A 25,855-nucleotide genomic window follows, 5' to 3' on the forward strand; every position below is an offset into this window, starting at 1 on the left:
TATATCTGTCAAACACTTTTTTTTAGATTCTACTACAAAAAGTTATTTTTTTTATTACAGGTTGCTAGTGACAAAGTGCCTAAAGTTACAATTTTAAATCGGTTCATTGCTGAGTTGTCTGTTATGTGTGGGCACAACTCTGGTTCATCCCTTGAGTTAGGTGCCTTTTTTCATGGTTGATGACAGACATGAACAGACATTTCTCTGAAAATAGTCAGGTCTGAAAACTGGGCTGAAAATAAGTGAAAAAGCAGCCAATATTTAACAAAAGACCTTGAAAGAACTTCAGTCAGCCTGGTCAACTATTGCTCAAGCCCACTTTAACTTTGAATTTGTCTAAGCAGGACTTTTTTGCCATAAAAAGTTGGTTTCCAGTCAATTCTAACTCATCACACTAAGCAGGCAAAAAAATAACACAATACATTCCATCTCCACAACACTTACCCATGAATACACTATTTAACAAGTCAACTTGGGGTACTTGGAGCTTCACACAGAAAGCAGGGGTCTAATGTGGAAAGTCTGTGAAGTAAAAGTGTGCTCAAGTGTCCATGGTACTGCATGGTGGACTTTAGTTTTTTCTGTATTCTTTCATTGCCCAGAGTGTGCTTCTCATCTACCACACAATAGCAGAGAGTTTTCTACACTGTGGAATTTCAGCATGTTTTGGCAGCCTGTCAGTGAAGTAAAAGGCTGCCTCACACAAAGGCCATGGAGAGCATGGGAGTCAAACAACAACCAAACTCCTCACTGCATAAAAGGAAAACAGCATCGGGAAAGAGAAAAACACACCCTTCACCTCCTTTCAGTGCAGCCATTTAAAACACAGACACTGCTGCATCCATCACTCCATTACTGCTGTTAAACACCCCGGCAGCAATAATGGATTATTTATTGATTTTTAGAATACTGTGTAACTACTTTGTATGTAGGTATTAATGAGATGAATGATGTGTACCAATGTTACAGTTGTCAGTAGCAAACAACATCAACTTTGTGCATACAAGAGAAATTACACTTGGTACAGTAAAATCTAATCTCTTGACTCTTATAAAGACTTTCTTTTTAACTATGAAATGATGACTAGGAGCTGTGTTACATTTGTTGAATGTTGTGTGTGAAAAGGAGCTCTACAACAGCATTTAACCCCTAAATCAGTTTTAACCAGCTGTCAACACACACAAGCACACGTCTGTATATTTGTGAGAACCCTCACTGACATAATACTAGACTTGAACCCTTAACACAACTTGCCAAATTTCCTGATGGTAACCCCACTTTTCAAAAATATCTAGTTCTACTCGAAAGTTCTTGGGTACTAAAGTGAGAAAATCTTCCTCAGCCATGCAACGCATCCGAAAAGATAAAAAAAAGAGTGAGGGTGGGGCGGGATGGGATGGTGGGAGAGAAAATCAGAGAAGGTGGGAAGGAAATGGTGAAACTAACAAGTGGGGCGGAGGAGAAAACAGAGAAAAACAGGGACTGGATATCAACAACATCTGGAAAATAAACAAGGGGGAATAAAGAGGTAAAGCAAACTTGGTGAAGAACTGATTTCTAACTGTTTAAATCATAAACAACAGATTCAGCGACTGCAGACTGTTACGAGGGAAACATCTGTCTCCAATCTCCAATTAGTTTTTTTCCCCAACTTGATTGACTTGATGAGATCCTTTTACCATAATTTTTGGATGGACTTTCATGGCACTTCCATACAAATCAACAGCATAACTTTATCTTCATTTAGTTGAGCAAACTAAACTTTTCTTGGCTAGAACTGCTTACATTCACAGAGAGTAATACTTTCCAGAAACATTAGTTTTCTCTCAACTGTCTCAACATTCAGGAAGTTGTTTGCAGCCTCAGACGGGAACACAGACAACAAGTCTTCAGATTGGGTTGAATGGTGAGATGCCCTATAGCGTTTTATCACCAAACCCAGTGAAAATCCGGAGTTTTACAAACTCTATGACCACTATAAGTCTCCTGGGGGCTCCTAGCTTGACGATTTGCAATGCGACTTGGTCGCGTACTGCACGAACTGCAGTCCACATCACAGGAGTCCTGGATTAACTCAGTCAAGACTTTGTAGCTTATCTGAAACTTTATAGTATGGAATGACAGTGTGCTGTAACACAGCTTGGATCACAAGACTCGCATCCAATCTCCCTGGTTTCCATTACTGCCTCTGGCTAAAGCAACACGGCACAGAAACTTCCCTGATCTGAAAATTATTACTGGACAGCCCGACTGGAATGTCCAACAAAGACTTCAAATAGCTGTAGCGTGCTGTATTGCATGAGCAAGAGAAGGGAAAGGTATGTATTTTCACTCTTTTTGCCTGCTCTGCACTTGCTCCTAGATATGCTTTCACATCACACACACACACAGTGACTTTGCATAGCAAATTCTATGTTTGTGAGTCCCTGCTCACGCTGACAAACCGGTGTGTTTGTCAGACAGATAGACAGACACAGAGACAGTCAGACACAACAAGAAGAAGAGTGGATCTCTTAGTGACCTGTGTTTCTATTTATTTGAAAATGTGTGTGTGTTTGACAAGGTGTATTATTAAGTTGTCAGCTACCTGGCAGAAGCAAAGAGGTCAGAATTACTGCCTTCTGACAGCTTCATCTATCTGGCTTCAAAACATGCACTCACACACACACTCGCTGTGGACAGAGGTCGAGGTGGTGGTGGTAAGCTCAGGAACTTTATAGACTTGGAAAGCATCTGCGTCCTAAAGGTGTCAGTATGCTTCAATCAAAGTGTTTGTTTGAAACTGCCTCCTCCCACGCTTTTGCTTTGGCAAATTTTGGGCAACAACTTTTGCGATTTTCCAACAGCTGACAATCGAGCAAACAGCCCTTTCCTTTGCTTTTTTTTCTTTCATTCCTTACAAAGGTGAGGAGTAACCTACAAGCTAGATGAAGCTTGAGCTGCACTGCATCATGCACATGTTACAGTCCTCACTCTATCAAATTTGGTCTGTTTGAGATGCAAAATTTTCCATCTCTCCCTCCAACATGCCAGTACCTCTTGCTGCTGCTGGATCACTACCTGCTGTTTCCACTCCTCCACTACCCCTACAATCCACATATAGGCTCCCCAGCAGTGGCAAAGAAAGAGAGAAGAGTTGAGATGCTGAGACAAAATGATGCGTATGTGGACCCAGATCATTAAGCGGCCAGCAGGGGAGTGGGGAGGAGGGACAATTGTGTTCAGGCATGGTACCAGGCAACCATGCCCGGTCTGAGTACACACAAAGTCCACTGCCAATTCCTTATTGAATAATGTTGCCTTTTTTCTTACTTTCAAAGTCTGTTTTCTCCAAGGAAACATGGTAAGAACTTAAAATGCATTCTTTTTTTTAATTTGATAATCGCCTAAACAAGCTGCCCTGCTATTATTTGCCTATCAGTGCCAACTAATTCCCTAATTGCACAACAAACAAGGTTTTAGGCTCTCCTAAAGCCTTGTTAAGCAGCAAAGGAAAAGAGCTCTGCATAAGTGGCTAGTGGTTCTCCCATTTCAATTTCAAGGACTTGACCTTTTACCTAAGTGTGTGATTTAATTTCAATATGATCCTTTTTATCAGTTATTGTTACTGTAGTCTATCAAAGCAGCTGGTGTGGCTTTATACACACTGCCTAGACACACCCGGTTAGTAAGATGGGTCTGTCATTCTGACGGCAGGGTTTTAGTTCTGAACAATTTTTTTAACCCCAAACTACAATATTTTCCTAAATCAAGCCAAACTGCTAGAGCCGGTTTGTCAAGACACCAAAGTTGGTGCTGTACCCCCACAATTACCTTACATAAATATATATTATTTTTTTTAATACATAACAAAAGCTGGTTAAACAGATTTATTTAGGTAAATGCCAGGTAAAAATAATTTTCTAGTATGTTTAGAAAGTATCTCTTGCTAGTATCTTAATAGGTTTTTCTTACAAATACCTTCATGGTAACAATGAAGAACTGACCATAGCCACATGCTAACTGTGTGTTAGTGGTTGTGCTAGTGGATATTTGCCCTCAGGTATTTTCCGCTGTGCATTTGCTGCAAACACATGAAACGGACAAGCTAATTTGCATATAAATTAGCTTGAGTCTATTCTGAAACTGCTGCACACTCACTGGCTAAGGACTTGTCAATCACGAATTTCACGGTCAGACCTTTGACATCTTGTAAACATCTGTTTTTAAAACGGCAACAATGGAAACTCAAGGGGCCATCATCATTATAGTGTCTATGGATATATACACTGGGTGGAGAACACTGAAATTCAGAAAATTACTGTCCATGTTCATGGTGCATCTCTAATTATTACCCAGTACTTAGTTATAATTAATATTAGGTGTTATTCTTACATTGTCATTTGTATGTCAGTTGTAATTACTAACAAATAAAAGTCACTTCACTATGTCTACACTCAGCCTGGCACCATACTTACATATGAAAGGTGGCACTTTTAGGGACTTACCTGTCAATGATGCCACACATGTCAATCTGCAAGTGGCTGTAGTTTCCCAGCAGCCTTTGCTGCACTTTGATCAGGTCAACAGTTTGGTCATCCAGAGTCAAGAGACGTATACATCCTTGAAATGTGTTGAAGGGGTTCTTGCACTTTTGAGCGCTCTCCTCAGTGGGACAACCTGAGAAGGGAAAAACATCTAATGGTTGGACTTTTAAATTATCCAAATGATTCCACATGAACTCGATTATTATTTTTAAAATAAAAAATTCAGAGATAGATTTTCTCCAAAGTTTTCTCAACAATATTTATTTCCATCCTTTCTGAGAATTATCTCTTCACATCTTAATTAGGTGCAAAAATACACACCAAAAAAAAATCTTGATTCACATTTTTGATTTTAAAAAAATTGCACCTTATAGGACATTCAGAAAAAACTTTACTTTAGCCCACAGACGTCTCATGAAAACCAGCTCACAAAAACACACATTAACATTGTGGAAACAAAGAAACAGTTTGAAGTATGTTTTTAATATCCCTTGGTTTTTTGTTTTGGAACAGGAAGTTGTTTTCCATCGTAGTGCATCAGTTCTGTTTTGAGCAATACCCTGTAAGCAAGAACTGAGGAGACTAACCTCCGCGGTTTTAAAAGCAAAATATTTTCTCACTCCTGTTGGGGTGTCAGCTGTTTAAGAGCTCAGTGCTTCCTTTGCTGTATTTTTTATCATGATGCTCCAAAAAATTTTCAATGGGTGATAGGTCGTGACTGCAGTTAGGTCGATTTTGTACCCCTGACTATTTTAGAATGCAGAATGTGGAGAGCTGAGACCTCGTGTGAAACCTAGCAGTGAACTACAGGGACTAGCTGAGAATGAATGCAAACAAAGTCAGCTGCGACAAACAGGCACTGCAACTGCAGCTGTCATCTGAAAAGCAGCTCCTTCAGAATATTATTAAAAACTTTTATATTATATTTTATTATTCATCATCATTCATAAGCTTAAATAAACACTCTCAAGTCATTTTATACTCTTCAAAGTTGTAGATTGATCACTCTGAAGACTGCACCTTTATATAAAGACAGATTGTTTGGAAATGGTAGGGGTTTCAAATATTTGTGATTAAGTTTTCACAGAACTCTACTCTGTGATAAACTAAGTACATGTCAAGATTCACGAGCTTTAAGAACTACCTTCAGCAGTGTAACTGCTGATCATTGTACTGTTGAACAACCCAGATCAATCGCAGCAAAAATTTCTGGCACAACTTCACCTACTTCCAAGGTGCATGGTGACCCTGATGAAGGCCACAAGCCGAAACGCGTCGGTCACTTATTAAAGTTGTTCATCTTCCCTCAAGTGTTGCTGGAGTTCCTGCTTTGCACAACCCAGATCAGCCAAACTTCATGGACATCTCAGTGACTTCAAGGGGCCCAAGTCCCGTTTTTACAAAATAAGCCCAAATCATCAAACCTTCACCACTGTGCTTGACAGCTGGTATGAGGTGTTTGTGCTGATATAATGTGTTTGGTTTTGACCAAATATACTGCTGTGCATTATGGTCAAACATCTTGATTTTGGTCTTGCCTGCCCGCAGACATTGTTCCAGAAGTCTTGTGATTTGTTTAGATGCAATTATACATTTTTTTTAGAGTAGAGTCTCTGTGCAAGCCTTCCAAAAGAGCCATGCTTACTTTCAGTTTTTCGTAATTGAACTATGGTTATGATTATGAACTTTAACATTTAACATGTTGACTGAGGCCTGTAGCATCTTCCTGGGAAGATTGTGTTAGTGTGTTACCATACAGTTGTACTACAGATCAGCAAACTACCAAATCTTCTGCTCTGACAGAATTCACACTTGCTAATGACCAGTTGAATTGATTAGCAGCACCTGGTTGCCACTTCCCCTTTTAATTCCTATAGAAGCAATAAGGGTGTACTTAGTTTTTCAGATGACTGCATAGGATCCTGTGAGAATGTAGTTTTTCACATGAAAGCACAAATGTTGAACAGATGGAAATGTGACATCAGCAGAGAAAACTTAAAGAGAGCTAAAATCAAAAGTATTCAGCCTCTTCAGAACACAAATACTTAGATGTTGAGATATTTTGTCAACCTATTTTGACCTGCTGGTTGCACCAACGCAAAGGTTTCAGTAAGCTTTCTTTTTCTTTTTGACACTACTGATGACCTCATGCACAAAAGAGTGGCTGACCAACAAAGGCCCCCGCCTCCCGGCCCACTCCATGTTTATCTTATTCATTCACTTGAAAAAGCAGCTCTCAATATCATTATGGTCTAATATCTACTTTTTCTTAGGCAGTTACCCTCAAAATGTTTTTGCTTACCACTACCTTATCTTGCTCTGTGTGATGAGCCTTTGCACAGTCTTTGGATTCTGTGTATGAACTCTGATTTAAGCCCTCAGCACAACCAGTCCAGAGGTGGCTGTCAGATAAATCCTCTCTGCCCAATCCTGTGAATGAGCCCCATGTTTTATCCATCAGTGATTCATGCTTCAGGTTGATCCTGGATGGCAGCATTCGGTGACCCAACACAGCATTGTTGCTCGCGGCTCTGTATTGCTCTAATTACAGTCAGTCAGACACACAGTTTGGCACTTCTTAGCACAGGAAGGGGGAAAGATGAGTCACTGGTCGCAGTCACTTTAAATTTTAGAAGCTCGGAAGAAGATTTTGTTGGATCTGTTTTGCTTATGGCAGTCAAGATGACGCAGCAGGAAGTTTAGTGTTGATCACAATGTCATAACAATTGAGTTTCACCTGAAATTAGGTTAAGAATTTAAAAGTTTAACTACAGCTGAACTCACTGCCATCCTTTCCCCATTATACTAAAGCTGCTGTCTCTTAGAAAAACTGGAGCACTCCTTTAATGTTGTGATACCATTCATAAGCAGTATATAAACATTAATGCTGCAGGCAAAGGTGTGTGAACGGATAATGCATGTAAAAGAAGTTTTAAAAAAATCTCTTCAAAAGATATATCCTGTACATTAACAAAAATGTGATGTATTTTTACAGCTGCTTACAGTGATACACAGTAGTTATGTTATAGAGTTATTAATCAATTTAATCTACATCCTATGAATGACAAACAGGGTTATTTAAGGTGCAGTGTTACTGACAGTGTCAATGAAAAGGGGGTGTCCAAAGCAACCCTCATTACTAGGTTTGTGCAGTAGGCTAGTGTACTGCAGATACACCAATCAGACACATCATTCAAACCACGGGCAGGTCAAGTAAATAACATTGATCAATAAAATGTTTTGCTGCACCTTGGGCCCTGGCATTCATGTAAATGTTTCTTTGACACAATCTCCTGAACATTGCTTTATACAACCACCCAGCACCACAACCCAGAGGATCTGCTGAAAACAATCTAATGCACACCCCCAGAGGGCTTTTGTCCACTCTGATATATGCTGTTGTGGCATGGAAGTGACCTGGACAATATTAGACAGGTGGATGTAATTTTGCAGCTGATCTCTTAAAAAGTTTGTCTTTAGCTCCATGTTTGTACATGTGTGGGGGTTGAAGAGAGAAAGTATACATGTGCTACACTGTAAAAAAAAAATCCTAATATAAAAGTATTTTACAGTTTTGTTCTGTTCTTCTAGAATATCATTAAATTTACATAAATAGACTGTGACTTCACATTTCAAATGTAAATTAACGTAAAATCACTGTAATGTAATAAAACATAATTTTCTTGTTTTTTAAATGTATTTGTCTGTACATATGCATATTTAGATTGTTAACATACATTCACAAATGTATCATGATTTCACAAATATGTGTCCGTTATTTGAAAGATTGAACTGTTAAATTCAAATGTAATGCTATGGAAAAATATATAAAATGATTCTCATAAACTTTTTTTACATCAAATAATAATTATTTAATGTTTAAAATAACTTGAAAAAGGCCAAATCCCATGTACAATTAGGGCAACAAACCGTATTGTCATTACTGAAAATAACCGTATTTTTATGAGAAAGTTATTTTCTGTTATTTTCTGGTATTATTTTGGCGCCCCAGCTGCCGGAATATTACTGTTTTTCTAGGATTTTTATTTTAACAGTGTACAGTAACAGGAGGGAGAGAAATGAAAAGAAGAAAACCTCAATTTTAAAATAAAAACAAAGGTGATTGGGAGAGACAGAATGAGAGAGCGGGAGTAGTGGATTCAGTAAGGACAAGAAAGGAGGCAAAAAGAAGAAAGATGGGAAAGAAGTGGAGCAGCCAGAAGAAAGATGAAAGAAGAGGGGGGTGGGGATTGAGCACCGAGCAGCTTTATGACTTTGTCCCTCTCTGGGTGGCACTAAACCTCCAAAGGAGATCTGGAGATGATAATTATTACCCGAGTACCTGCATGAATTTTAACTACCCCTGTCTGTCGATGTCAGCAGATTCCCTATCTCTGGCAGCAAAGCACTTGCACATGCTTACAGTATGTATAATCTGTTGACTTTGACCATAGAGAACTTTTAGAAACGCTGAAAATCTGCCCCCCAACCCCCCAAATCTCTTTATATAAAAGTAGTACATGATGATGCTGGTATTCTTACCACCAAAGAAGAGTTGACTATCTGAGGTGAGCGGAACCGAGATGCTGATGTGAGCGGTGGCTCCTTCATCTTTGTCCACTGTGATGCTTAGATGATCATGTTTGAAGCTCAGCTCCACATAATGCCACTGACCATCATTCAGACCTGAGCCTGAGAATTTCCAGACACACAAATACACACATACAAAATAAGGAACAGGGTGTGGTTGAGTTTAAATCAGGATGTGACCTCGGTTTAATTTTAATTTCAAGTATAAGAAAAATATATATTACTCCATTTCCATTTTTTACTTGCATACACTTGTTGGCCACTTTGTTAGGTACACTTTGCCCGCAATATGTTCGACCTCCTTTTGCTCAAAGAACTTAATTCTTCGCACCACGAATTCAAAAAGGTTCAAAACTTTCCCTAGAAATTTTGGTCCATATTGACATGACAGCATCAGAGTTGCTGAGGATTTGTCAACTTCACATCTATGACGCAAATCTTCAGTTCCACTACATCCAAGGTGCTTTATTGGATTGAGATCAGGTGACTGTGGAGGTCATTTGAGTATACTGAACTCTTGACATGACTGTGGCCATAAAGGGATGGTCATGGCCAACAAAACCCAAGTAGACTGAGGCGGGATGGATCCATGTTTTCATGTGGTTTACACCAAAGTCTGTTCCTTCCCCTTAATGTTACAGCAAACACAGAAACTCATCAGATCCGCAAATATTTTAACTTCTGTTGTCCCATTTTGGTGAGTCAGTGCTAATTGTAGCCTCAGTTTCCTGTTTTTAGCTAACAAACAAGCATCCAGTGTGGTCTTCTGCTGCTGTAGCCCATTTGTAATGAGTTACTGCTGCATTCCTGTCAGCTTGAAGCAGTCTATCCACAGAGTTCTCCTCTGACTTCTGGCATCAATGAAGCATTTTCTGCCAGAGAAGTGTTGCTCACTGGATATCTTTTTCAGACTATTCTCTGTAAACTCTAGAGATGTGGAAAAATCATGCATGTTTTGCTGGTCTTGCACCAACAACCATGCCACAATCAAAGTCGACTATGGCTACGTGCCTAAATGCTGCCATTGCTGTTGAACTGGTGTACCTAATAAAGTGACCATTAAGTGTACTCAGTGTATGCACAAATGAATGGAAATACATCCAGATCATGACTGAACCCACCTGCACTGAGATCCAGCGAGGATCTGCCTGCTTTAGTGATCTGTAGTCGAAGCCTCGCCTGGCTCAGGTATAGAAAAACTGTGCCATCCTGCTGCGGGAGACCAAAGGTCAAGAGCAGACCTCCCTTGTTCCACGTCCTGAACTGCAGCGTTACAGACACTAGCCCTGTTGACCATGATGTAAGGCCAGGCAACTGAAGGAAGCTGTGGGAGTCAGTGAACGTCACAGCGACTGAAACTGGCTCAGCACAAGAAAAGGTCACATTGCCCTGAGAACAGGAGGAGGGAGGAGAGAGAGAAAGAAATGATTATGAAAGAGATAAAACATGAATATTCATCAACTGCAGAGGCTGACTTGGTTTGACTGGGTGTCACAGAGGTCTCATCGGCACCTCTCTGAAAAAGGACACCTGTATTTCCATACTGATATCAGCTGAACAGCTAAAACGCTGAAGGCTTTCTTTGGAAACCTGAAACATCAGAGTCAGAAAGGCTTTGCACACACTGCCTTTTTGTGCCACATAATCAAATTTCTCAACTACATCGGGAAACTGAAATAATACAACACAAGAAATATAGTTTTAAAAAAACTAGTATGGTTCAAGTTTTCTCCTTTTTTAACTGCCACTTGTCTCATGCAGCTCTTTTGCTTTGGGCTTTGTAACACCAGAATGTACATGTGATGACACTGGTGATGATAATGAAGGAGATTATGATGATGCTAATGACGCTGATGATGATGATGGGTGTAAAAATAGGGAGGAGGATGATGCAAATGATGAAAATAATGATGATAACAATAGTAATCATGACAGTGACCGTTAGCATAACAATTACCATGATGCAGAAAAGGCAAAGAGGAAGGCTGGGGAAAAAGTCACTAAAAGTCTGTCGTAGGGAATAAAAGTTTGTAACTTGTTCAAACTTTCATCACGGAAGCATTTTAACAGAAGAATGATGAATGCTAAATGATTAATTACTATCATAATAAATTGACGGCTTTCACAGAAGTTTAACACAGCTTTACTAGAAAATACTATCATCACTATAATAAAACACAATTTTTTTCTATGAAATATTTTTTTTTACAGAAGACTTTTTATTTACTATAAAAATGTCACTTATTCTTAAGATACAAATACATAAACTGAAAGTTGATTTGAACTTGCAGCTAATTTTTGATTTTCACAGGGAAAAGAATGAACGATTGACACACTGCAGAACTCCAGTTTCTTTATTTAATGGTAAATGGCCTGTATTTGTATAGCGCTTTACTAGTCCCTAAGGACCCCAAAGCGCTTTACATATCCAGTCATCCACCCATTCACACACACATTCACACACTGGTGATGGCAAGCTACATTGTAGCCACAGCCACCCTGGGGCGCACTGACAGAGGCGAGGCTGCCGGACACTGGCGCCACCGGGCCCTCTGACCACCACCAGTAGGCAACGGGTGAAGTGTCTTGCCCAAGGACACAACGACCGAGAGTGTCCAAGCCGGGGCTGACAATAATATACAATCACAACTACGTCTTACATAGGACAAACAACTGATGAATACATTTTCGATGAATAAAACATTGCATTGGAAGAGCAAAGCAATATGTGGAAGATGTATATGTTACATTTTTGGGCTCTGTAACTGCTCAACAAGGTGGATTTCCTAGAGGTGCAGTCTACTGGTGGATAAAAATAGGACCAGCCAGACTGACCTATAACCAATCAGAGTGGTGGAAAAAAAAAAACTCTGTTGCAGTGATGCTACCCCTAATATCCATATTAAACCCTAGATATAGGGTTATGGCTGACATTTATAAAAACTTTTTAAAACTTTTTTAGGAATTCCATCCCAAAAACAAATCAAACATAAACTCTCAAATTTGCCCGATTACCTTGCTAAAGTGCCCTTCACATACAACACTTGAATGGCACCGCTGTGCTCTGAAATGTATTCTTTTCCTGGTTGGTGAGCACTCGCTGGTGACACGGTGTGACATTTGCATGACCAATAGAAAACATAGAATGGCAGGGAGCGTGCACATAAAATCCACATAAAGACCATTACTAGCTGCAAAAACAGTACAGGCAGAGCACGGCAGCCATTCCAATAGCTAACCAGCACATCCTGCTTTCTGTGTGATAGGACCATCTCATTGTGTCCATGTTAACTGCAAAAACTATAAACCACTGAACACCACACAATTAGACACAAATGTATAGCTGATGAGTGAATTATGTGAATTAATGAAGTACATTTAACTTCTACACATTGGTTCAATCGATGCAATGGCCCAGTAAATTATTCACTAGAGATGCAATAATGATAGATGTTAATGCATTCTTACAAATAACACACAAAGTGGATCATATCACCAAACACGATTTAGAGTGAGAAGAAAGTGTAAAACAATACAACAATAATGATCCATCCATCCATTCACTTTTGCTTATCCTCAGGGTCATGGGGGACAGCTAGAGCCTATCCCAGGCACCACAGGGTGGAAGGCTGGGTACACCTTGGACAGGTCACCAATCTGATGCAGGGCTAACACAGAAAGATGGACAACCATTTGCACTTACACCTGTACGAAATTTACAATCACTAATAACCGAATCCCACTAAATGCATGTCTTTGGACTGTGGGAAGAAGCCAGAGTATCTGGAGAGAATCGACACCGTCATGTGGAAAACGTGCAAACTCCACACAGAAAGGCTTCAACTAGATGGTGGAGTCACTGGACTCAGGACTAATATTGAATGTTTAGTTTTTGCAAGAACTGCAATGCTGAGTCCTACATGCGTTACAAACCTACTAGAAAAGAAGTGATTTCTGAAGATACATTTTGAAAATATTTCTTTTTTTTTAGTACACAAAAATGAATTAATTTCAATGTATGCTCAAAAATCTCTTCTTTTCTCGTAGGTTTGAAATGTCATATAGGACTCAGCATTGCAGTTCTTGCAAAACAAAACAAAAAGCTGAAAGAAAATATTTACAATACTTTACAAATATTACAAATTGATTGTGGAGGCAGTCAAGGCACTTGCTGCTAAACAACAGATGAATGTGCCATACATCCTACACAAGCAGAGACGCATGAAGATGAACTGGCAAGTGAACCCCAACACAACAATGAGTATTGTACTGACAGAACAGATGTTATACTCTTTGAGGTGGCTATGGACTTGGACTCAGCTTTTCTCTTTTACGCACACTAAGATGAGGTCATTTTTATTTTTAACATATTTAACAATGAAAGCTTTGTGTAAAAGAAAGGAGTTACTACACTAAATGGTGACATATAGCAGTCGTTTTCAATCTGACACTCCTCAAAAACCTTTGCTTTTTTTCTACTAAACTTTTTAAAACTGCGTGTATACAAAGAGATGTCCTCAGAATTATTATAATAAACATGTAACACTTAGATTAATAACATTACAGCTTTAGTTCGGCGTCATGAGTGACAAGCGATCAGTAGGCAACATTGTACCACATTATTACTTTAAGTGCATGTGGTGAACTTAATTCATAAAATGCTGAAATATAATGACTCACCACTACCGCGACCTGCGGACTGCTGTGTTTGGCCAGGTCTATTAAGTTGATGTCGCTGTACAGCAGGTTCTCCAGGCAGCCATGAAAGTTCCTGTTGGACAGGATGGGTTTCTGCAGTCCGTGGCTCTGGACAGCTGCCACCGTCAGCTGTACAGTAATTCCAAAACACACTATAATAATATTACCGTCTCCCTCTGAATGGCATCAAGGTTGCTGTAAGAGGTTCATTCACAGAGTACGCTGCCTTTTAAAGCAGAAAAATAAGCTCAAAAACACCTCTTCATTGCCTCAGTACACTCACACAGTTAAATTATGCACTGAATAGCCCCTTTGAATAACCCTCTCAAGCTGGTTTGGCACAGAAAGCTGCCCACCTTCTGCCTTTTCATTCACTAGGAGAACTAATATGACTTGAATGTCCTGTCTGATTTATTTAACGAGTAACTCACTCACGCTGGTGAACAAATGAATATTTCTGCAGGAGTGGATGCGCTTTTGACACGTTTGCTTCAGAACGTGTGTGTGTGTGTGTGTGTGTGTGTGTGTGTTTTCCTCTCACCGTGTGAATGTGCCAGTGGCTGAGCTCAGCCGGTATTTGAACCTGCTGTGTATTTTTATCCACGGTCAGGTTTAGGTGAGTGCTGAGCCGCTCCAGCTTTACATGGTGCCAGTGCTGGTCATCAAGCAGACTGCCCAGGGAAACGAGAAGCTGACCACCAGAGGATGAACTCACACCTGCAACACAGAGGGAGAGAGGAGCGTGAGAAAAGTTGTCATGTCGGTGCCATGGTACATTTCAGAGAAGAGCAACGTCCCCGGCCAATGCAGAAATCCCATTATGTGCATCTCCTGCTGAGGATCTTTGATTTTTTTCCCCTGAAGTTTATTACCTCCAAAGCACTTCAAGATGAACATCCATAAAACATTTTTAACAAGGACAAACATCCGTGTAGAAAATAGTCAGTGCTTTTTCCCAGCAAAAACACCTATAGGAAGGGATTGTGTTCGATCTATCAAAACAAAAAGCGCCACAGAAAGATTGCTGCATCAGTGGGATATTTTTTAATCTCTGTTTCAAAACAGGAAGCAGGTCACTGAGGTCACCCTCTTTCATTATAGAGCACATTTCTGTATGCTGAGAGGGAGGAGGAGAGAGCACGATAAATGATGATGCTACAAAATGATAGCAGGACATAATTAATGACAGACCCAACACCAGCAGGTCTAATAGGTGGATCCATCTCTACGTCCCCCAATGTGTTGGGAAGGAAACGAGGTTCTGCTGACAGAAAGAGCTACAACAGAAGGAGAGATATACGCCAAGTCATTAATTATGAAAGGTATTTTCTTCAAGATAGAAAGACAGTTCAAATTACAGAGCTCCAACGCCTCATTGTGTGTTTAGGGGTCTGAGGGAGCGCTACGCAAAAGGCTGGTAAATGCTGGAAAATTGGTGGCTGGGAGTTAGAAAGAAGAAACCTTACAAAAAATCTGCAGACTTCTCCCCAACTCAGTTTGAGGCGTTTAACAACTACTATCATAAACCAACTAGTTTCTCCAATCTAAAATAACTGTCAGTGATCAACTTGCCGAATATATCAAACTGTGGGTACCAGTTTCAGGTTTCAACAAGGAAGCACAATGCATTCAAAGTTTGCATCAGTGACTTTATTTTTTTCTATACTGGCTACATTTCACAGATATATTAGACTAATCCTAAATTGTTTTTAGTACTGTGCTCAAGCTATGAATCAAAGGTGCAATGACAGTTTTTTCTGTATTATTCTCCCACTACTGACAATCAAATGAAAATTAAAATCTGAAAAATAAATCTAACATGGAAGTCACAAAAACTGCAGGTAGTCTAGAGGCAACGTGAGGCAAGTTCTTTAAAGCTAGTTGCCCCCTATATATTTTCCTGCAAAAATGCTCAATTTTGCAATGGAAATAAGCAAAAAACTAAAATAAAAAATTTATATACATAAATCTCATCAGTATTTTTTTATAAGAACCAAAAGTAGATTAAAAATACACACAGGCTGTTAGCTATCTCATGTTACAGTGCTATGGTTAAATGTATTGTGATTCAGTTTGGTTATGCTAGTATTACTTTATTCCTGTGTTAGCACTAAGTAGCCTGTGTGTTCTGCTCATAATGTAGCCTAAAGAGGCACCTTGCTAATGAAGCTAGTTAATGTTAGCTGATGAGTAAGCATTCCAGCTTCTCCAAATATCGTTATTTCTACCTCCTAAAAAGTGCAAGACTGACTAAAACGGCCAAATTGAGGAAAACAGTATTAATATTCACAAACCAAAAAGTGATCAGTGTCTCTATCTTTTACATATAGTTTGTGATTACACAAACAGTCATGATGAAACACATTAGCTGTGTATTTCATTCTAAACAAATAAGTGGCAACATAATGCTCTTAACTTTAACAGAGATCGTGATTAATGTTAAATAGTATCCAAACTTACTTCCAGTTTGAAACCAACTTTTCAGGGGCTTCAACAATGGAGCTTTGATCAGGAGATAACTACCTTAGCTTAGTTTAGCACGGAGATAGGAACATGGGAAACAGCTAGCCTAGTTCCATCGACAGAAGCTTGTCTCCCTCTTGCTTCCAGTACTTATGCTGACGATAAGCAAGTAGTTTAAGAGAAAACAATAATAGAAACACTTCACTTCCATTAATGAATCTCTTTCTCACTCTCTGTCAGTCTTGATTCCCTTATTCCCCTTCTCCTTGCCTGCAAGTTTATTAGGAAGCTGAGAGAAAGAAGGTTCAATTTAAGAGAACCGTAACATGCCATTGCCTTAACTAATCAATCTAAAGGAACAAAGCTATGTAACACTACAATAACAGCCTAATTTAACTTGACTGAATGCACAAATATTGAATGTTCTTGTGTTTAAGCTGATGGCTTTGCACTGAACACTCTACTATGCAGGAGCCTACTGCCCTAGACAGGTCCCCAAGGCAATACTGCCAGATCATTTTCTGTCGGCTATTCCATTATGCCTCTTCACTCAAGCTCTAAATCTGTTTATGAAGGATGACAGTGACAAGTCTTATCACAAGATACACTGTTATAATTATTTCAGGACTGTATCATCATGTGGTGCCAGCATTTAAAATACAACTTCTCTGCAAAGCTAACACACTTTCTCAAAACCAATTATTAGTTTTAGTCACAGTTACAATGGGGAATTTCTTACCATACAGAGGGTAAAGGAGCAAGACATCCATGGCAAGAATTTGACTATGAGTGGGTTTCAGATTTGTTTATTTCATGTATTTGCATCCTTGTGTATGAGGATGCTAGGACACACCAATGGTGTCAAACCATTTCACAGATCACTGGCTTTGAAAAAGATTCAAGATTAATTTAATTATCATTATCCTACACAAGGTTGCACAACAAAATTGCAGATGCAGTACCTTCCATGCTATTAATGAAAAATTCAAAATGAATTGAGTAGTTAGTAATTAAAAATCTAGTTTAATGGCTCTGAAGTTTTAAAGTTTTATTTAAAAAAAAAACAAAACACTACAATCCATCAAATGGCAGGTTGGTGCTGGCTCCAGAAGGAATTCAATTCCCTAAGACTCCCATGTTAAAAAAGCCCATTTGTTGCATTAATGGGCCTGGTTATATCAAGGTACAACATGTTTTGGGTCTGTTCTTTTCTCTTGTTTTCTCATCATGAAAACAAGATGAGAAACATTTTTATAGGTTATTACCCACCTATTTATATGAGGGTTATATAATATGGTTATATTATTATAAATTAATGGCTGTGGCTGTTTTGAATGACAATTTGTGTTATTTTTTACCAAAATACTTCAGTTTTTCCAGTAAATACAGTATCTTTTTCAATAGCCCAAATTAGCATCCCATTTGCTGTCAGAGAGAATAAGGAATCAAACGTACTCAACGTGCCTCAAAGAGATCACTAAGATCCTGAGGGGAACATAAATGTGTTTAATTGTTTTTTAAAAAACATTCTGTAAATAAGAGAAAACATGAAAACTCTTGAAATAACATCAAGATCAAAGTGCTAGATAGTCCCTTGTAGACACAGAGTAGTAGATAATCATAGCATAGGTTGGCATTTATACCCCAAAGATGATATTCCTATGCTATGCTTTCTTGAATTACTCTCTAGACAAAGTACGTCTTCTTTGGAAACATTCATTTTAGCTTACCATAAATTTGAATGAATCAAATCAGTCCTATAGTAAGTGCGAAGGGCAAGAAGTTATAGCAATATTTACCATCTACAGTCAAATAACATTTAGAAAGAGTCCTCCATTTGTTCTCCTTTTTTTCTGCCACAAATCTCTCTTTCACTTCCCAGTGTCTTCAAAGGCAAACAAGAGGGCAGTCATTTACATTTTTACATTTGCCTTTAAACAATGAACTATGAGGTTTTTTTAATTGTTTTAAATTCTATTTTAAAGATATATTCTTTATTTTTCCTGCACTGAAAAATTCAGTAGTAATAACCTATCATAGAGCAGGGGAGTGCAGTAAGAGGTTTCTTTTCATTTCCTGGCTCCTCTGGAACTCTTAGGAGGCAGCATACAACACGAGTAAATCGCTGTAGACAAAGTGGAATTGAGTAAGCAAATGCAACAGCAATCACCGCAGTTCATTGTCTTCTATTTTCTCTGCCAACTGGCACACTTGGTCCAAAGACATTCATCTCATTTCAGCGGCGCTGTTCAGATGCCTGGGGGGAAGATCTAGTTGTAGCTTTTGCTGCTCTGTACACTGAGCAAAATGCTGATTGTGGCAAAGTCGTGCTACTGTAAACCCTGAAATATTCCATTTAGTATGCCAGAAACCAGACAGTGAACACAGCATGTCCTCACTGCTGAGAATACGGAGACAAGAAAGCCTTTCACTTAACATGCAGCCTGCCCTGCATGGATCTCTGATGCCATCCTAATTTCGTCAGTGATACTTAACACTATTTGTCCAAAAGGCACTGGAGCCCTCAGCGCATTTACTGCTGTGTATTACAGCTTTCCAATGGCAGTTCAGAATTGAAGTGAATTATGAAGCAGCAGGCTACATTACAGCAAACTGACATTTTGATAAATGTAAAGCATAGAGGAAATGAGATGGTTTTGGATAGCGGACATAAATCTTAATGAGCCAGTCAATTTATTCCAACTGCTTGGACAGCCACAGGCACACAGAGAGGGTCTAAGTGTCTCACTGCATGTGTTTGTTTGACTGTCTGTCTCCTTGGTCACTGTCTATTGGTCTGTCTGTTATTCCTTTCTTTGTGTTTCCATTCAGACGTGTACTTATGCTAATGGGTGTTGCTTGCTAATTAATGAAAACACTTGCACCCTTATAAGCTGTGCATTTACCCTGTTCACAGTCGTTACCCACCTCTCTGTCTCAGCCAGCTTGCTGTTCTGGTGAAGTGACATGAATCACCGTTAAAGAGAGGACCGGGACTGACAGGATCAGGCCGGCAAAAGGGAGCGATAACTGTGAAGAGCTTCAGAGTCTCTCACATTCTTCAGTGTTTAGATAATGCATCTAAACCTTCTGCTATTATCTCTGCTCTGTTAGTTTGATCTTCTCTTGTCTTCCAACAGCTGACTGTGGAGGAGCATGCTGTGGCTCAGGGTGGATGCTCCAAGCTATTGATCTAAATTACACTGTCTGTAGACTCCAAGCTCCTTGGAGATTCAGAGGGAGGAAGAAGAAAAAAGATGAATACCAAGCAATTGTTAAAGGTAAATAATTCAATCTGAAAAAAGAACTAGCAGAGGCAGAATTTGGATCACATATGAAAAAGGCTTTGATAAATAAACATGAAGATTTTTTTCTATAGCAAAAAAAAGATAGGGTAGGGGATAGACAGAGAGGCAGGGGAATAAAGAGAGTGTGCAGTGTCAGTGCTGTGACTGAGGCAAAGTACGATTTTTAGGATAATCGCAACTTAGCTCAATATAATCTCTGCACCGTTACAACAACAATCCTATGTTTACTGTCGTTCCCAGCCACCCAAAGTTCTTTGAGCACTTTGCTGACTATCGGACTGAGTCTAGCAGGGATGTGACAGGCGTCACTCAGGGAGCTGATGTCAGACTGACAGCTTTTGCAGATGACGCCTCTTTCCAGCTGACATATACTAGACAATACCACCAGGGAAATAAACTGCTTCCACCCAGTCATAACTAATGGGAATTGGACAATATTCTGCTTTTTATTTCAAGAATGCAGAAAAGGGAGGGTGAGACTAGAGTGAGGGGATGTAAAGAAGCAGAGAGAGGCCTGGAGTTGGAAACAACAAATTTAGACTTTCACAAAATCTTAGAAAAATAGCTGTGGGAATCTGGGATTTTCAGCCTCTGTGTATGTGTGTGTGTGTGTGTGTGTGTGTGTGTGTGTGTGTGTGTGTGTGCGTGTGTGTGTGTGCCTGCATGGCAAATGCTGAAGAATAATGTTGTGTATAGTAAATGAAAGGTCCCTTTTTCAAACATTAATATAACACCGAAATGCAGTTGAATTATGTCTTCTCTTGAAATGCTTTTGATTATGGTTAAGTAAATGGATGATGCAGGAAGTTTGACAATCGTGAAACGTGAACTGAATGGTACAGCATGTATTGTATTCAGGTTTTGCTGTCATGTGATCACTAATCATATGATGTTGACTTGTCTGTCATTTTGAACATGTGCCACTGTAGGGTAAGTTTAATAAAGCCCCATCTCTCAGGCCTAGTGACACTCAGTGACCCACCCTGGAAGCTACTCTCCACTAAAGCAAAACATATATTTCCTACCTGCAAACACCTTGCTTTGGTTGCTAGCAGACTGCTATGTGTCACTTGTAGTATGCATGAAAGACACTGACTTGTTGACATGTATTCTCCAAGTTACAGTGAAACTGTGGAAAGTGCAACACAACTAGAAAACCGAATTTGTTAGCCTTCAAGGTAAAAGTTGAGCCATTGCTGCACTATTGAAGCACACTTTTACTTTGAAGGTGGAGTGTTTGCAGACAAGTCTGTGTCTTCAATGCAAACTACAGGCATCCATGGCAACCTGTTAATGGCCAAAGCAATTGTAAGGATGTTTTTTTGCACAGCAACCTCTTTGCATCTGATTTCACCAGCAACTGTCAGGAACCCAAGGAACCACTGGCCAACAAGTTTGGATGACATATTTTTCCATAGAGGACATATTTTGTATCACATCCAATCTGGTTGACAATCTTCAAGCAATATATGCATGGAGCAAACTCAGCTTTGCTTATAGTGATGTTCAAAATATTCAGTTTTCCACAAATCAAAACAGGGCAGGAATTGTGGGAAATTGGGTGCTTATGTTGCATCTAAGAAGGTTTTGATCGATTATTAGTTCTAACAGCTGCATGCTCTCTGTTGCATCATACTCCTACTTGACCTTCTGGTGTGTGCTACCATTAGTTCATCAATGCTCTAACCTAATCTTTCTTTGAATTCTCCTTTCACCCACACGAACAGCAGGTACCGAGTCTCACTCAGTTTTTCAGCAACCAAACAACTAGTCTGCAAATTTTCAACTATACTGCATGTCCCGTTTTTGGATAAGAGAATACTGTGATTAATGAAAAGTACAGTGACTAAGTGGTGCTTTTTATTTATTTATTTGTTCATTTATTTCCACATCAAAGAAAGTTTAACTTTAGAACAAATTATTGCTCTGTTATAAATATAACCACACAATCTTATATCACAGAAATAAATAAATAAACACATAAAACTAATTTCTATGATTAATCATCTGCAGTTTCACTTTTGAAATATAACTTCATTTAGGACCACAAAATATAGTTTTCTGAGGGAAAGTGATATATTCTCAGGAAGCTGCACTTTTAATTTCAGCTGTAACCGAAAGGAAGGCCTGGCTGATGAGCAGAGCGGCAGAGTACTCCAGCAGCCAGATGGCACGGCTGATGAGAGCTTTGCCATATGGTGATAATACGACAGGCTGGCAGTCCAACAGCACCTCAGGTTTAACCTTGTTTACACCAGATACACACACACGATGTCTCGCCTTGCACCTTGGGTCATGTTTTCTATTTTCCTGTCATTCATCATGGTTTCCTATTTTATTTTAATACACGTGTTTTAGGCACTTCAGTGTTGTGTCAGCTCCACCACCATGAGTGTCATCTGTGCCTCATTGTCCTATTCCCAAAGTGTATTTGATATGGCTGTACCTCTCTTTCTGTGCCAGACTGTATTGTGTGCTCCAGCCTCTAGTTTCCAGTGTACATTTTTAGGGAATTTGACTTCCCAGTTTCCCTGAACTGCCATGGCCTGGTCCCTGTCAGCGGGCTGAGTGATTACCAAACTTTTTTGCTAAAGTCAGGAGTGTTTTTTGTTTTTTGTTTACTTTTAATTCTATCTCTCTTAGTTGTGCTTTTGAGTCCTGTGTCTGTAGCTTCATGGTCATCACAACATTTTACGTTCATTAGCTTCCACACAAGCAGTGGGTTATGTTATGCTAACCCACTGTGCTCCACAGTGTTCATCCTTGACACATGTTTATAGCATCCATCATAGATTATAGATTAAAAGAGAGAGAATCTACATGAGGACGTCAAGCTGGGAGAGAAACAGCCAGAAAGAGAGACCCCCCACTAGATAGAGGCGAAGAGTCTGGGAATAGCTAAGAATCAGTGAGACAAACAAGACAAGAGAAGAACAAAGCGAAACACAAGTTCCTTCTTCACAGTCAATCACCAACATTCTGATTGCCTGTATCTGCCAGATACGGTCAAATGTACAAATCCAGATAACAACAGTAGGGACGCTGTGTAAAAGATGTAAATAAAAACAGATTGGAATGATTTGCAAATGTCATACACCCATATTTTAATCACAACAGATTAAATATAAGACATATCAAACGTATCCTTTTTAAAAAAGTATTTCTTCATTTTGAACAACATGTCAAAAAAGTTGGGAAAGGGCCATGTTTCCCACTGTGTAGGATGCCGTGTTTTTCTAACAACATCTGGAAACGGAGGAGACTGACTGCTGGATTCCTGTGAGAGGAATGTTGTCCTAATCTTGTCTGACAGAGGATTCAAGCTGCTCAAAAGTCCTGGATGTTCTTCGTGGCATTTTGTGTTTTTTATGTTTCGTGATGTATCAAATGTTTTCAGTTAGTGAAAGGTCTGGACTACAGGTCAGGTTAGCTCCCATTATGAAGCCATGTTGCTGTAATAGATGCAGTGTGAGGTTTAGGAATCCTGCTGAAATGTGCAAGATTTTCCCTGAAAAGGTATTGTCTGGATGGGATAGTAGCATGCGTGCATTTTAAATCAGCTTTCCCCCAGAGAGATTGGGGGCCTTTCTGGATACTGCTCAGGCAGTGGCTTCTTCTTTGAATGATAGAGCTTTAACCTCTACTTGTGGATAGCGCAGCAACCTGTGTTCACAGACAATGAATTTTGGATGTCTTCCCAAGCTGTGCAGTGATTTCCATAACAATATCGTGCCTGATTTTAATATGCTGCCCTATAAGCCCCAAAGATCACAGGCATCCAGTATTGATTTTGTGTCCTGTCCTTTGCACACAGAGATTTCTCCAGATTTTTAGAATATTTTTATGATGTTATGTACTGTACATGATGACATATTTATAGTCAATTTTATGTTGATGAGCATTATTGTGAAATACACAATTTACAGATTGGTGATCCTCCCCCCATCTTACCTTCTGAGAAACTCTGCCTTACTAAGATGCTCTTTTTATGCACAGTCATGTTACTGATCAGTTGCCAGTTATTCGAATTAGTCACAAAATGTTCCTCTAGCTATTTATTGTTAGTACCACTTACTTTTCTGACCTTTTGTTGCATCTGTCTGAATGTTTGTGAGATGTGTTGCTATGGAATTCAAAATAAGCTAATATACTTTACATTTTTAGAAAACAGTTAATATGTTTTTTATGTTCTATGGTGAATAAAAAATGGGTTTTGAGATTTTCAAATGACTGCATTCTGTTTTCATTAACATTTTACAAAGCATCTCAACTTTTTCAGAGTTGGATATATAGCACTCTTTCAAATTTCTTCAAAGCCTAATTAGTTTGAGACATATGGATAAACAAACAAGCACTGTAGTGAGCTAAAAGGCATATGTAGAAAGAAGCATGATTCCCCTGAGTTTCATCAAAATTGAATCAGAGGTATTTCCCAAAATTGTTTCTGACAAACATGCAAGTGAACCAGCAGATGGGTTGAGAGTGACTTCAAGCTTGTTCCATTTCATTATAGGGACAAAACATGCAAGATATTAAATTTGCTATACACAGACGGGATGGTTTAAGCTCTGGACCCTGAGTGAGTGCATAATTACAGTTTGCGTGTTTAGCTGACATTTACTCGCAGCACTAAACAATGAAAGAAAAATGAATGAACAGATGAGTGGAGCTGCAGAGTTTGCCAGTGCAGTTGGCTCAAGGAACTTTCAAAATATTGAATTCAATTCAAACATCTGAAGTTTCATTAACTCTCCAGCACAGAGTTTCAGTCATTGTCCTCAGGAAGTCGACTATTGCCAATTTGGTCCTTCGAAAAACATTACCATGTTCAGTTGGTGTGAATATGTTGCTTGCAAACTGTTTGAGGTGTGCAAAATAGGCCCTGATTATATGGTATGACAACATGACAATCAGGCACACTATTAAGATCAAAACAGATGTCATCACAGTAGACAAAATCCCTCTGAGAGGCACGTTTTTTCCCAAAAGGGTCAATCTTAACAAGCAATTTGTTAAATCGGTTGGGCTGCCCTAAAGCGTACCCTCCTTTATGTCTTTCTGGACACCAATAGGACCCTTACAGGTTAGAGGTCAAATTTATACCATCAGTACATCCAGTGGGAAGCTGAGGGGTCACACTATAGATATATATAAACACATTTATACATATATATGTAAATTACAAACATTCAGCTGTGACAGACGGACAACACAGACTCAGGGAAAAGGCCAACAGATGGACTCGTGCTGGGGTTTAAACTAATGTTGTCAAAAGAGGCTTGTTAGAGAGCTTGGCAGCTAATGCTAGTGCTAGTCCGTTGGGACCACAGACTTTCTACATATGTGATGGTACCGCTGCCTGTTCAAATGATGGAAAATGTATGTGTTACATCTCTGCTGGCAGTGGCATTGTCAAACCTTTCCAACAATGTGTGTTTCAGCATCACAAGCTACATGTGCATAAAAGACCTGATTTAAACAGAGTGAATATATTTATCTTGCACAACCAATTAGGCAATGTCACTATAAACTGCAATTTCACAGAATGATTCAGTATTATTGGGGTTATGTTTATCATGTAAGAAAACACAACAAAGCATGAATTTATGGCTGTAGATCTGGGAGACCGCTGTCCTACCCTGTAGGTGGTAGAGTAGCAGCTTTCCTTTCTCGAGCACCAGCGTGAGGCTGTGATCTCGCAGTCCCTCTGCATGGAGCAGCGTCCCAGAATTCTTCAGGGTTTTAAACTTCAAAGAAATAGTCTCCATCACAGTCCAGCTTGCCCTCACACTCAGTCTGTAGACCAAGCTACTTCTGCTCCCATCAAAGCTTGCCACGCTAGAAGCTACAGAACAAAATTAAGTGGGAGAGGGAAAAGTTTTATTCTTTACATCTCATTCATTTTAAATAACATACTAGCACCAAATACTAACACAATTGTGCAAACTCTGTCTTTGCCACCATTTCTCATGAATTTCACAGAATTATAAGAATATTTCTAGGCAGATTTGGATCTCTTGGTGGAATGATTTACTCAGCAAGCACATGTAACCCCATTAACATCACTTTTCCATATGATTTAGCCCAGAGGTGACCGTTACTTGTGGTGTCTGATGTGTTAAACAATGCTATGTTTGATTTGTGAAACTTCTTTAGTATATTTTAAACTAAAGAGGCGATGGTGATTGATCAGTAGGCTTCAGTACTTGAATTTAAGCCCTGTTGTCACTCAGAGAGAAGTACAAGTTTACAAACCATAGCTTTATTATA

The 25,855-nt window shown here is 39.3% G+C and overlaps 1 protein-coding gene across 2 annotated transcripts in view; it reads right to left on the reverse strand.

Annotated features, from left to right (window-relative positions):
* The window catches only part of LOC100704748 (contactin-associated protein-like 4), a 104,880-nt gene that overhangs the window by 33,021 nt on the left and 46,004 nt on the right, over positions 1-25,855 (reverse strand). Inside the window, exons 1-7 of one of the 2 annotated variants that reach the window (XM_013266652.3) lie at positions 16,275-16,423; positions 15,013-15,091; positions 14,356-14,531; positions 13,797-13,943; positions 10,238-10,505; positions 9,069-9,218; positions 4,488-4,659 (exon numbers count right to left, since the gene is read on the reverse strand). In XM_013266652.3, coding sequence (XP_013122106.1) covers positions 4,488-4,659; positions 9,069-9,218; positions 10,238-10,505; positions 13,797-13,943; positions 14,356-14,531; positions 15,013-15,037 — 938 coding nt within the window. In that variant the 5' untranslated portion in view covers positions 15,038-15,091; positions 16,275-16,423. Of the gene's footprint in view, positions 1-4,487; positions 4,660-9,068; positions 9,219-10,237; positions 10,506-13,796; positions 13,944-14,355; positions 14,532-15,012; positions 15,092-16,274; positions 16,424-25,223; positions 25,431-25,855 lie in introns of those variants that run through there. The other variant, XM_005464217.4, reaches the window with a different exon arrangement.

The sequence above is a fragment of the Oreochromis niloticus genome, linkage group LG17 (genome assembly GCF_001858045.2).
Source record: "Oreochromis niloticus isolate F11D_XX linkage group LG17, O_niloticus_UMD_NMBU, whole genome shotgun sequence".
Taxonomy (NCBI): domain Eukaryota; kingdom Metazoa; phylum Chordata; class Actinopteri; order Cichliformes; family Cichlidae; genus Oreochromis; species Oreochromis niloticus.